At 38.4% G+C, this 13,910-nt stretch overlaps 2 protein-coding genes across 5 annotated transcripts in view; both read left to right on the top strand.

The window, feature by feature from the left end:
* The first annotated feature begins 2,180 nt into the window (after positions 1–2,180).
* On the top strand, positions 2,181–6,835 carry LOC146481171 (synaptosomal-associated protein 25-like). Its single transcript, XM_085108591.1, has 4 exons — positions 2,181–3,418; positions 4,118–4,162; positions 4,364–4,463; positions 6,203–6,835. Exons 1-4 carry the CDS (start codon positions 3,330–3,332, stop codon positions 6,269–6,271), a joined length of 303 nt encoding a protein of 100 aa, XP_084964717.1. The 5' UTR covers positions 2,181–3,329; the 3' UTR covers positions 6,272–6,835.
* A 1,461-nt stretch (positions 6,836–8,296) lies between these two features.
* The window catches only part of LOC146481170 (beta-1 adrenergic receptor-like), a 9,409-nt gene continuing 3,795 nt past the window's right edge, over positions 8,297–13,910 (top strand). The window contains exons 1-4 of one of the 4 annotated variants that reach the window (XM_085108847.1): positions 8,297–9,508; positions 10,806–10,844; positions 11,355–11,487; positions 12,958–13,910. The exon at positions 12,958–13,910 is cut by the window's right edge and continues 3,795 nt beyond it. In XM_085108847.1, coding sequence (XP_084964973.1) covers positions 12,991–13,910 — 920 coding nt within the window. In that variant the 5' untranslated portion in view covers positions 8,297–9,508; positions 10,806–10,844; positions 11,355–11,487; positions 12,958–12,990. Of the gene's footprint in view, positions 9,842–10,051; positions 10,845–11,354; positions 11,488–12,957 lie in introns of those variants that run through there. The other 3 variants (XM_085108844.1, XM_085108845.1, XM_085108846.1) reach the window with 3 other exon arrangements.

Below are 13,910 nucleotides of genomic sequence, written 5' to 3'. Positions count from 1 at the left end.
ACAGTGAACAACTCAACAGTGCAGTTAATTCGGAGAAATAACAGAAAGGCATTTCAAAGAAAACATTTTCGGTAAAAGTTTTATAAACCAAATTACATGTATTGCTGTCCGTGTCTTCTAAGGGTGCGTTTCTGTGGGAAAATGCAAATCTGGACTTTCGATCCAAGATCACTCAGATCATGGTGCATCAAAGGAACTGACGAATGCTTACCAAGAGTGGATTACACCATCATCCGAGTGATCTTGGATCAAATATCCGGATTCGGATTTTCCCAAAGAAACGCACCCTAAGATAACCAAGTTTGTAAATTTTATCCAAGTAGTTTGCATCAAACTTTCAGCAAACAAGTCCCCTACGCTAAAGTTCATGCATGCTCAAATAGTGATGTTGGCAAATTCATATTGTAAGATGTAATTGTTTTCTGTACATAAATGTATGTAAACTTTCTTGCGCTTCCTCTGGTGGAGTTGCCTAAAAACTGGCACGAGGTTGCAAATAATTTGCCCTTATTAGGGATGAGTTTTGAGAAAGATTTACAAGTTTTTACACGTCAGTAGTAAAACCCACAAATTTGCAAAAGCCAAAGAACCTGCCTTTATAACCCCTACCTTTTTTGCTCTTATTTAAGAGTTTTTCAAGGGTTTACCTAAAACATGGAATCCGGAATCCGGAATAATAATAATAAAAAAATTTAAAATTCGTCAACGTCAAAAATTTCAACGAAGGTTAAAGTCACTTGGGAAACAGTTTTTATACGCGGCTTTTGGAAAATTGTATTATCATTCAAGAGCCCAGCGAAATTTTCAAAAGTTTCCCTTAGATTTCAATTGCTTAGGCAGTTGAGCCACTCATTTGGAATAAAGGTTCCCAATCTTCAAACGTACCCTTAAATACCCCCACACCTCTTCCTACTTGATAACGTTTCCTCCTACCATAGCACGTAGATAGACAATGAAACGTAACTAGAGAAAAGAGTCAGTGTTGCGTTTATCACTCATCAACTCTTCGCAAGACTCACTGTCTTTGTATAATAATATAAAAAGTCTTGAAACAAGTCCGTATGGGGGTGGCTTAGATTTCCTTCAAAAAAAAAAAATGCTTCGAATTGGCACCGACCCTGGATAGACAGCGGGCAAAGTCATTTATTCATTTATCAACTCATCCGTCCGTCCGTCCGTTCGATCGTTCGTTCGTTCATTCATTCATTCCCTTCGTTCCTTCGCTCACTTACTCACTCGCTCGTGGTTCTGTCACATTCGTACGTTCAATCATGTATGCATGTATTCATTTATGCAACTTTTTACAAAAGAGTGTCGAGCTGCCGGTACAAAGGAAACGTTTTATGTCGATGGCCTCTTTTGAAATACAGTAAGAACTTCAGGAGCCTGTGAACGATTTCCCATAATTTAGTAATCACAATAGCAGGAGGTAGATAACAAATTATTTTATATCCTCTAATTCCAGATACCTTGGAAGCCGTAGATCTGTTTATTTTGATTTGGAGGTAATAAGTCTAAATATTTTAAGCCCCATTCTCCCCCTTATCCCCAAACAATTTGTTGAGCCGTAATATACGTTAGTCACAATGTTATGACACGTGTAAAGATATATTTCCATCGTCACCATTGTGAATGCGCTAATTTGCCTGTACCTGTCAAAACACCACCAATCGTACACATCTCTCTCCCCCATGCAGCTTCAGTTTTCCAAAAGAACGAAAATCCCCTACTCACAAGCCAATCAGAATACGGCAAGTTACGCAGAAAAAGAAAAATAGAAAGAAAAGAAAGTCTTTCCTGATTTACGGATTCCGTTTTTTTTTGATTTTATAAACATAGATAGGTGTCGTTCTGGTGTGTTTTAAAGTTTTACGCTTTAAAGGGACTGTCTTAGAATACTAACACAATAGGCTTAACTGCAGCAATTGAAATCTTAGGCAAACTTTTCAAAATTTCACTCGGCTCCTGACTGATATTATATATTTTCAAGAGCTATAAAAACTGTTTCCCAAGTGACTTTAACCTTCGTTGAAATTTTCATGTCGACGAATTTTCATTTTTGTTTTTTTTTTTATTCCGGATTCCGGATTCCGTGTTTTAGGTAAACCCTTTTTTCAAAGCTACATGTAGGTTCTAATCCACTGTGAAAATGTCAGAATATTTTACTGAAGGAAAATTGAAAAACAAAATTCCATTTTAATTTTTTTTTTAATAAAGCCTAATAATATACACTGACAAATGCCTGTGTTTGAGTAGTTTAGGTAATTTTTAAAAGTGAGGGGTGAAGGACAGTTTTGGTTTTGATTGATTCAATTAACTGGTAGAAAGAAAACAAGAGAAAACTGTGTTTCGATGTGTAACATAGCGTGGCCAGGTTATAATATTATTGATAACCCGTTGGAGTCATTTTTCAGGAAACAGACATAAGCTAATTTTCTTTGAATTTTAAAGTACACAACCATTTTGCATGCCAAAGTGAAACTAATTTAGATTTTTCAACCATTTATAATTTCAAGTGTCTCTTAGAAAGTCTCAGAAATGTTGTCAGTTTTCTTTAGCTACAAAATGTATGTTCTTACAAATACAGTTTGTTTTAAGGACGGTGCCCACTATTGTTACTGCGCATATGTTCTGCGCATCTCGAGATCCTCGGGCTTCCTATGGGTGGTGCCTACTAAAACACGGATATTTTTGCGCGCTAAAACTATGCGGAGAAAGCAGAACTCAGCAAGTGATTTTGATGTCCAAAAAGAAAAGTTGGGGTAACCATACATTTTTCAGATATAATAATGCTTCAATTTGGAAAAAGGCAACATACATTGCTTTGTATTTTACTGGTTTTTTGAATTATTGTTGCCTAATTATCTCTGAAAAATGCTTGGTTACCCCCAATTTTCTTTTTGGATTTCAATAGCCGCTACTAAGATCTGCTTATCCCGCATAGTGATAAACTGCGCAAAAATACTTCGCTATTAGTAGGAACCATCCTTAAAATGTCATATGTGCACATGCACTTGCATTTTCATGCAAAGTTTGTCGTTTTCATAGCATTATCATTTGTACATTTTAGAGTCAATTTGTATGAAATAAATGACACATTTTACTGTTGAGGCAGATCAAGATGGTAGCAGCAGTGGTATTCTAACCCACACCTCTAGTCTCTCTGTTGAGTTCGAATCCCACGCCTGCAACCATGTTTCTCGATCTGAGTCAACATTACTCTGAATACTCTCATTGTCTTCACTCTAACATAAAATGAACATTTTCATGGACATTTGAAATTTATAATATGTTCCAGCCCCTTGAAGTAGTTGATATGTGCTGTTAAGATGTTGTCATTATTCATATTTCTTTCAGGCGTTAGATATCAGCAAGATGGAGGTCGTGGAGAAGTGTCAAAAACGGGCTACATACAAAAGTAAATATTATTTGACAGAGGGGAATTAAGTTGAGCTTAATTGTTGTATTCTGCTGTGTTCCTGGCAAGTACTGAATACAGTTTTCATAAAGTTAATATCATTAGCATCACTGTAATTTGTTCAACCGTATTGTAGGTAGTTGGAATGCTGAGCTTTACCTGCTCTTAGGTTAACCCTGGGCCCAGTTGTTCGAAAGCTGATTAACGCTTATCCCCAGCTAAAAGTTAACCAAAGTTTTCATCTCGCTCGTTAATTAAAAAGAAAACACTGCTTTTAAGCTAAAGCTACAGAAAAGTGGGAAGGGTTAATTCTTTTGTAAAATATAATATGCTCATTGCTTATTAATTAAACTCTAATCAAACTTCAGGTTAACCCAGGATTAACTTACTCAGGCTTCAAACAACTGGTTGTTAGTTGGATAGTACTAGTACAAAGGATTGTGATGCATTAGCATCCTATTCAAGGGGAGTGTCACTCTCGCTCATGGTCGTTTTTGCCACTTGCCAACAAAGGAAGAAAGGCTGGGAAGGAAGGAAGACGTTTTGAGTATGTCCTGGATAAATTTCAACACTGCTTTTTAACCTTGCACATACATTTCACGTAATACTTGTTGGGATAGAGACATGGCAAACCACTGAATAGTTCAACACATAAAGAAGGGACGTCTGCTGATTGGATTGTTTAACTGTACTTTATAGGATAACAGGAGATGACAGAGAGGATGAAATGGATGAAAACCTTGGGTGAGTTTGGCCACTGAATGTTGGCTTTTTTGTTCTGTTTACCTGTTGATAAACATTACATGTTTGGCAAATAGTTGTTAGCTCATTTGATCTTGTGGAATGCTTAATATCGTGATCCTCACAGCCTTGTGTACATTCATCAGTTCATGTTACAAAAATCATGTTAGTTGTTCTGAGTTTTTTTTTTTTATGGTTTTGCAGTCAAGTGTCTAACATTGTTGGAAACTTGAAGTCAATGGCAGTAGCCATGGGAAATGAGATTGACACACAGAACAGACAGCTTTTTCGTATTGACGCCGAGGTAATGATTGAGTATAAAGCCCGTGACTACATGAAACATCTAGTTTGAGGACATATGCCTTATAGTATACGAACAGGTTGAGGCTGGGGTTACGGTACGTCCAAGAACGTGCCGCTTATAATTGTTAAGATTAGGTCTGTAGATTGGCTTACTGGCTCAAAATAACTTAAACAAGGCCCCACTTCTCCCACTTTTGTCACAGAGTCACCACCTGAACGTCACATTAGGGATGGCGAACAAAGTGAGCAAGTAGGAAATAAACGTTGTGGAATCGGTACTGAAAAATAATCTAAGCTATTAAAAGACAGCTTTATTCACGAGGCAAATACGCATATTTCAAATTTATTCTGTCCATATTCGATTGTATCTTGCCACACGGACTCTGCGACGCTCACAGCGCAGTGTCTGTAATGAAACGACTGGCGGCTTGTTACTGCATTTCACAAGCTGCGGAACTGAATAATATGGAAATAATAATTCCTTGTGCGGAACAAAGCAATAGTATTTTCAGTTTCTGATGAGACTCTAAGGGGTGGGGTTGGGGGCCACTTGACTTGGTTATGGGTACGTCTGTGCTTCGTTTAGGATTGCCTGCTTAGCAGGCGCTTCCATAAGATTTTGTGTGTTTTTTGCTATGTAAACGCGTGGAAATTGGGAGAGAGCGAATAAACGGAGGAAGGGGAGAGGAGAGAAACTCTCTCCTCTCCCCTCTCCCTCTTCCGTTTCTTTTGCTCTTGTCCCAATATCCGCGCGGTCAAAGTGGTACCTAGCTAGTGGGTGGTCACCTCATTAGATTACGGGGACTTTTCAGACCTGGCGTGTTTAAATTGACAAAATCGATAAAATTAGCTTATTGAATCGAGAAATCCACAGAAATCGATAAACAAAACACAACGTATTTAATACGTTGTGACTAATCGATAATTATCGATTTTTAAATTGACTATACCGATGTTAAATTTTTTCCATTTCTACGATGAGAAAAGAAGAAAAACTTTTTTAAGAATATGGTATTGATAACTTTTAACAAACACAGATCATTCGTTTTCAGTATTCAACTACTTGGCCCTATAATTAACTCAAGTTAAAATGTTCTTGCTCTTAACGTCAAAACGTGATTTCAAAATCAGAGAAACAAGAGAAAGAGGAACCCCTCCGTCAAGGAGTCCAAAACAACAGTGGAAATTAATTGAATCATTGAATAAAATCTGGTAAAAATACAAATATAACCTTCTAGGAACTTATGGGCTCTCATTAATTGCTTGTCGATCAATCTGTTAAAATCGAATGTTGGAGCCAGATCATACCAAGGAAATAACATCACTGCCGGATAACAGCACTGCCTCTGAAGGCGCATTTGCCATTGGGGTGAGATAAATTATCCTTGAAGTCGATAAAATCAGTACGTTAAATAACCAAGACTTGTTGTGAGTATCGAGTTTTATCGATCGATCAATTAAGAAATTTTCTTATCAATTTTTATCGATTTATCGAACGGTTTCCCGTTATCGATTGTTATGGACTGAACACGCTGGGCTTCAGAGGATTCTTGCCATTAGTAAAAGTACTGTTTTTTTTTTATTTGTTCCTGATCGTATCCTTCGACAATCTTCTCGGAACAGCTCCTATAAATTGTCCAGTGACAACTGGAAATATTTTCACTGACCTGCAAACTGATCATTTGATTCATAGTCCCATGACCTTTCAATGATGTTGATACAGATGCATCTTCATTGCAGGCTGAAGCGAATGATCTGCGAATTCAGCAAGGGAACATACGAGCAAGAGACATCCTGAGGAACTGCTAAAGCACGCTGGAGTTTCTGTAACAAATTGCTCATTAATTATGGTGATAATTAGAAAAAGGTTTGCCCACGGATTGTTGTCATAAAACTGCCTTTGAATAGGTATTGTTTGTTTAATGGTGTGCATTTAGCCACATCAAGCAATCAATTGTTAATTTGTTCTTGCGCCTCTTGTAGTAACTCAGTGTTATATGGCTGTAAACGTCTTTTACTAAGAGGATCCAATGATAATGATACGACTATTATTAATACTATCACGTGTTGTACTTAAGCTTTGCATCTGTAACAGGTCCGTTGAAATGAAAGATACTGAGCAACACTTTCCTGTGGTACTGTTTATTCTGCTATAAATGGTGGTTTTAACTTTTGATCAGTCTGTGAAGATCCAGAAGTATGACGACAATTCAGCAGTATTTTTACCTGAATTTTTTTCTACCAAATTTTAGTTTTGAAGGTAGACTGTCCTAATTAACATCTCTTTATATTTCTTTTTTATGCTCTCATCGTGTGGAAACCGTTATTTCAAGACTAAGATTTGAATTGTTAGGCCCGGTTCAGACGCCGTACTTCACATGAGCCGAATCGAATTCGAATTTAGTTCGACGCAAATTATTAATCCCGGCTGAACTGATTCAGACGCCGAACTTAATTCAGCCTAAATTAATACACTGAAGCATATTATGACTGGCAAAAGTTGCAGAATTATAATAATTTCTGCATTTGATTCGGCTCATGTGAAGAACGGCGTCTGAATCAAAGCCGATCCATAGCCGTTCATCCCGGCTGAGCCAGGCGGGAAAAATGGCTGAGCCGTTCCGAATTAGATCGGCCGCTCTAAATTGATTCAGACACCGTACTTCACAGGAACGTAATGTGAAGTACGTCTGAAACTAGCCTTAATCTAAACATGTAGCCAAAAACGTACTTCTTTACCTCTGGGATTGTTCCAGGAAAGCTGTTGTGGTCAGGGGAGTCAAGCGAGGATATCTTCAAATTTTTTCTCATTATTCACTCAATTGTTTTATATTTACTTGCACTCGCAGGCTTGATTCCTAATCTAAACAAGCACTGAATTACTCGTATTGTTAGAGTAAGATCATCATATCGAAACATTACTGCACGCAGACAGAGCATCATCCTTGTTTTATTTTGTGTTGTACGGTTTGTACAGTGAGTGATGTAATGAGTCACTGCGGCAAGCATTGTTTTAGTACACAAAGGTATATTTTAACGATTAATAAATATCATCTTATCTTGAAGGTTGTATCTGCCTGGTCTGACTAATTCTACGGGAACAAAACGCGGACAATGAAAATCTTGAGCGATAGCTATAATATACAGATTACTGCCCAGATTTTTGTCCCCCCCCCCCCCCTCCCTCCCCCCCCCCCCCAAAAAAAAAAAAAAAATAGCACCGCTTTTTTCGCACTCCACGACTTATAACAACTATTGCTCTGGCTTTGAGGATCGCGGACGTCACCAATCAAGGAAACTCGAGCTACAGTGTAGGTCATCTGTTGACTAACTCGTTCAAAGTTCTTCTGAATGTACATCCGCTCAGCCAATGGGAAAGCTAGTAGCTGCTAAATGGGTTTTGGCCGCTACTTTTTAGACATGTTGTTTTATTCCGGTCTTGACACGTTTATCAACCTATTCACTTCCAATTTTGTTGTTTCTTTTGTTTTTCTCAAATCTACCTAATGAACTTCGCTGGGACAGGTTGGGCATATAAAATTATACTTTGATACGAATATGCACTGCGAAAATTTGCGTCGTATAAGCGAGATATTTCAGTTTACAACCATGATCAACAGGAGCTACGATTTTCATTGTTCAGTTTTTCAGAGTAATTATTTTGAAGTCAAACTTCAACCTGAGTATTCTGTACAGGTGTTTAAGCAATAAAGAAAGGCGGATAAAAGCTTTAAAAACAAAATTGAAATATGTCAAATTGATACAAACAGGAAATGTGGGGGCGAGAGGGCTTAGCAAAGATAAATTTGAACAATTTGTCGTGTCAAATTCCCTTCTATAATCTTAATTCTGGTAGTTTATAAGTTTAGAGTTCGTTGTGATATTATCATGTGATAACCCAGATCTGTTGGTCGGTTTTTAGTTGATTTGCCGCACTCCGATTGCGGTACGTTTTGGGTTTTATCGACTGATCTGCCAGCAAATCCTATTAACTAAACGAAAAAAAACCATCCGCAACAAATTATTATGTGGCATCTTCCGAATGTTCCGCCCTTTAACAGAGTTTTGTGTGCATCTAAAGGACATTCTGATTGTTACATTTTCTTGTGCCAAACTCAGTTCTCGCATCTTTCAGGATATTTATAGCAACAGAATAACCGCTGAAAACTAGGCACTATTTTGGTGCCGGCACAAATGGAACATAACGCGTTCCGACATTAAAATTAGATCGCAATTGTGTAAATTTTTGTTAATTTGATCAATAAACCTTGGTCGTCGATCCCCAGGTCTGAGGGATGGGCGAAATTCGATTCGTTGTTGGTAATTTCCGACATTTTTGTTCAGCGATGAGGACTCGCTTGTGCTGCTGTCTATGACAAATAGCCTGCGAACGCAGACGTATTTCCTGCTGTCACTTCTCTCCGCCGAGAAATACGTCTGCGTTCGCAGGCTAACGACAAAGAGCGGCATTTGGAAAGGTCTCAAAGACGGGAAAGAGGAAAAAATGACAATATAGCTCTGAGGAGTTATTCTTGCAAAATAATAATAATAATAATGGGAAAAAGTGTATTATATCTTCAGAAACTTTTTCTCAGAATGTTTTATGTGTGAATGGCATGAAAGCACAATCGAAAGACAACTGTGAACCTATAGTCACTAATACCTACCAAAGCTTTTCATGAGTAGATAATACGGTTTCCAAAATATCCTTTACGCATAATAACAGGAACGTCGACAACTTGAGAAAGAACGTCTCATCCATGTTATTGCAATGTCTCGTCCACTGACAGCTTATTAAAGGGCTTTCGCGAGCGCCGAATGGACGAGCCTCTAGTTTGGGACAGGAGGTTTATGATGCGTCAGTTTGGTGAAAATGTAATTATCAACCACTTGTATTCGAATTACAAAATCTACATTTACAATATTCAACAGTTTCAATAAAAAATATCCGCTCCATGACAACGTCATGCAGGAAAAATGGACATTGGACCTGCTGAGACAACACAGAATATAACGATAAATGGAACTGTAGTTGTTTCCTGACAGGTAAAGATATCTTGACATTTCTTAAGAAATCCAATATAATTTAATTTCCTCCGTGATTATTATTCACTCTTTACGTTATAGAAAATTACGGTGATAGTGCAAGAGAGCTTGGCAATCTCCCTATTCTCATTTTGATCTGATGAACTAATTTTTGCGGTCATTTTTTGCGGTAGATTCTAAGTTATATGATTTGGTAAATTTCCGATCAAGCTTCAGGTTGTCAATAACATGGATTGATTGCGTATAAATTAAACGACACAGTTCTCTTGTAACTGACGCCGTGTTCACAACCCGAAGAAAGCAGTCAAGATAAAGATTGACCTCTAAACCAAGGTACTGATAGTATTTCACCCTATTGTGTCTGCTAGTAGTAAAACTCGATTCTGATTATACAACTGAGCATGGGACCATGCGAATACAGCGGCTGTTACCGCAAATCCCGGCCGCTAGGGTACATACACAAGCTACTCTACATCGTGTTCGAAATGTAATGAAGTGAGTAATTCGGTTGAAATCGCGTAAAGGGGTTGAAATTGTGCCGATACAAAAGTTTCTACTCGGAAAGGTTAAAAATCAACAACGTCGTAGCAATTTAACACTTTCACAGACTATAAAGGCGGCCCGTCGTCATACATGCAAAATAGAAATCCAAAATAAGTGGAATGTCGTCGAGTGTGTGTTTAAGCGACAGTAGTATTAAAGTATGAAGGAAATTGAGAGAAGGGATTGGTAAGGCAGAAGAGCGATGATGACAAACAATTCATCTTGATCCGCGATTGATTTCTAAAGTCGTAAAAATAAATCCAAAACGTTCTCTTTGGGAAGTTGATCATTTTCGCTTCGACGGCAAAATACCGGGCGTTCAGGAGAAAGATGACAAACCACCACCGGTGATAACGGGCTAATTTCTAATGTTAAGTCATGTGCTAGCCTTGTCCAAAAAAAGTCGAGTTTTACTGAATGGACCGTGGGACGGGCCCTCTAAATCGGACATTACGAAAGCAAAGGACTTCAAACCAAAGATAGTCTCAGTAAGCCGCTGCGTGTGCCGACACTGAAAACAAATGCGGACGGACACTTTTTGGCTCTCCGCCGTTCCATAATATTCTATCGAACGATAGCAAGTCGTTTTGTATGCCGTTAAAAATCACCTAAAGGCTATCTATTGTGTTCACCACCCTTCTCCCGTTTTATTCAGCTATACAGTGAGGCAAGTTGAATATAAATAGACAGGATAGTTTTGCTTAAAAACTTATCCTTTGAATGGTCTCACTTTACGGTTACATTAAACTTGTAGTGGATATTACTGAGGGTCAAAGTCAAGACTGCATAAATGGTACGTGTATTGGTTGTATTTCAACGACTTTGCTGGCGTAGAAATTGATAATATCACTACTTGAATGTCCATAGCGAATGTTGTTGTTGTTTATAATGAGTTGACCACTATCGTAATTCCAAATGACCATTGATTTCAAGTCGAACAATCTAACAGAGGTGAAGTTGAACAACTACCTTCCATGATCGCGAGAGATCCAACTGCAATGCTCTGCGCAAGGTACTTCCATTAAATTTGCCGGCGCCGATATTTTATCCGTACCCAGTACTTTCTTTTATATGTAAAACTTAATTTACGGAAACCCTTTATCTCAATTTGAAATTGTCGGCTCGGTGTCAGGCTCCTTAAACTACATTCACCAAATTATATTGGTGGATTTGAGAATAATCAGATATTACCTTGGGTCAACACCCTCCTTGAACTTGGCTATCGTCACGTTTTTTATTACATTTCCATAAACTGAAGACAGCTTTCGTAAACTGTTTACATTTCTACTGTTCTTGTAAAAAGGACTTCAAGTTTGCGGTAGGACAAGACGATGAGGCCTGGTGATGTCGTAGTGGCCGTGAATAGAAAAACAACATTCAAGGATCTTTCTGTCAGGAATGTGGCCACGATTCTAATTCAGTAACATTTATACAAGGTAAGTTTTTTAAAAAAACGTATTCTGTAGTAATTATTGAAGTTTATCGAAGTCATGTTAAGACCGGAACATTTTGAATTTAATGAATCGAAGCCTTTCTCCACTAGTAAGTCTGATCAGGCGAAATGGTTTTTATGAAGGCCGTTTTCATGCGCAACATTCGTAAACAAGTGTATGAATTGTGACCTTCCTATCAGAACTGAGAAATGCGTTACAGAGAGAAGCAATGTTTTACGTCCCCGCAACAGGCACGGAAGAAACTTACAAAATCAGTAACGTTGGACCGTGCAGTAACAACAAAAACGCTAGAGACATTTGTGTCCGTGCCCGGCACACAGCACAGTGGTTTTATTCATTTTGGCGGTCCGAGGAAGAACAAATGGCTCAGCCGGGCGTGATAGACGGCAACCACTCATTTTTGATGCCATCCAAAATAATAAGGTCGCCTAAAGCTATCTAAGCGTTTAATAGACGTTGAAGTCTAATATAAAGCATTCAAACTGATGTTTGTAGGAGATAACATCTGCACTTTGATTTCTATATACGCGGTCTAATGGTGAACCTTATTATATCCGCAATGTATGAAAAGCATTTTAAACTACTCAGTTTTCATAAAGAAGAATGTTTCTGGAATAATATTTTGCCAGTTGTTTTTTAAAATTGAAAAGAATGTTGTACGCAAAACATAAACCACCCTTGAATGCTTATTTGAAGGTCGTCGAAATATAAAATCCAAAATGCCTGACCTCACTTCGGCCATTCAACGGTGCTAAAAAAACGAAAAACTCAGTCTAAACTTCACAGACAACAGACCTACATAGAAATGATAAAACTGTTTATTTGTATCTCAACAAAGTTTGACTAACTTCACGTTCAAAAATACATGTGTTGCTATCGGCCGACGAGTTGTGATGAAAATGATCATGCCTACTTGAACTCGTCAAATTATTTTGCATTTATCATTTGTGTTACAAAAGATCGGTAATTTTCCTGAGCTCAACTAATAAAAGGGTGATCGTAAGTGACACTTTCCGTCCTTAATTAGTTTTACTCACAAAAATTCCCAGAACAGATATTAAAAAAATTCAATTTTAATTTGTAGACTCGGGAAAACGATAACATCGTAGGGTGTGTTGCTCAATTTCATTTGAATGGCCAAAAGTTAGATTTTCCTATAGATGAAAATAAAGGACTCAAGGTTCGAAGTTCGGAATCAAAATTTGACTCCTTAGCAGACTCCTTAGCATGGATTCAGCGAATCCTATTCTCGACCTCAGAGCCGCTCGGCTTTGACTACGTCATACATGCGCAAAAGGGAAGAGCTCTGGAGTCGGTCTCGAATGAGTGGATCCGTGTGGGTGCATGCGCAGAGCTGAAGCACTAACTTATAAGAATGTAGCTACCTGCCATCACACGCTTTACGTTGATCTTTAGTAGCTCAGCTGAACTTAAACTCTGTTTCCTTCTTAGCCGAATGTCTGGCGTATTGGTGTGTCCTGGAAAATGAGCAACTCAAACACAACTGATAATAGAACAGCACCAAACGCAACAGGAGTGCAACCGCTTACACACGAAAATAAATCGCACGAGTTCATCTATGTAATCTTCTGTTTCGTAGAAGCTGCCATCATTATAACAGCACTCGTTGGCAATTTCTTGGTGGTGTACGCTTTTGTCTTCTACAAAAAACTACGAACCCGTGTGACGAACTTCTTCGTAATATCACTGGCAGTGTCAGATATTCTAACATCAGGATTCGTTACAACATTAAGGTTGGACTCAATAATAAAGGCTTACCTTTGGACACACGGCGAATTCATGTGCAGTCTATATACCACAATGTATTTACTGGCCGTGCCAAGCTCCGTTATTAATCTGTGTGCTGTAACTGTGGACCGGTATTTAGTGCTAAGGATGCCTCTCCGATACAATTCAGTAATGCCACGTGGAAGAGCTGTCTTCATTATCTGCTGTCTGTGGATTTACGCCGTCATCTGGGCATGCCTTCCTGTGATAGGATGGAAAACAGATGTCCCGATCGTTCAAAATGGTTACTGCTATTTCGTATCTACAACAGAGTACAATGTTGCTGTGAATGTTGTCAATTTTCTGCTTCCGATGATATTTATGGCGATCTTTTGGTCTTTTATCTACGGAATAGTTTTGGAGCATCTCGGAAGAGTTATCAACATGGAGAAGAATCTTACTCTGAACTCAAGCGGCTCATCAAATTTCAGCCACCTTAATGATATCACTCAAGCCAGTCGATCGAGCGACCTTGTACCTTCGCGAAACGACAGAAGGGAGAGGAAAAGAATGCGGCGAAATGTTCGAGGCTCGCGGTACATTGGTTTCATTGTTGTACTTTTCTATTTCTGCTGGTTACCTTACGTAACAGTCAGTCTGATTGGAAATTTGTGCAA

The sequence above is a fragment of the Pavona decussata genome, unplaced genomic scaffold, assembly GCF_977016875.1.
Source record: "Pavona decussata unplaced genomic scaffold, jaPavDecu1.1 SCAFFOLD_51, whole genome shotgun sequence".
Classification (NCBI taxonomy): Eukaryota; Metazoa; Cnidaria; class Anthozoa; order Scleractinia; family Agariciidae; genus Pavona; species Pavona decussata.
This window is presented reverse-complemented; position numbering and strand designations above follow the sequence as displayed.

What these genes read in the sequence shown, in the direction of transcription:
- LOC146481171 (XM_085108591.1), top strand. Translation starts at nt 3,330, where the DNA reads ATGTTGTCATTATTCATATTTCTTTCAGGCGTTAGATATCAGCAAGAT. An exon ending in AAAACGGGCTACATACAAAA is followed by an intron (nt 3,419 to 4,117) that starts GTAAATATTATT and finishes TGTACTTTATAG; the next exon opens with GATAACAGGAGATGACAGAG. An exon ending in GAAATGGATGAAAACCTTGG is followed by an intron (nt 4,163 to 4,363) that starts GTGAGTTTGGCC and finishes ATGGTTTTGCAG; the next exon opens with TCAAGTGTCTAACATTGTTG.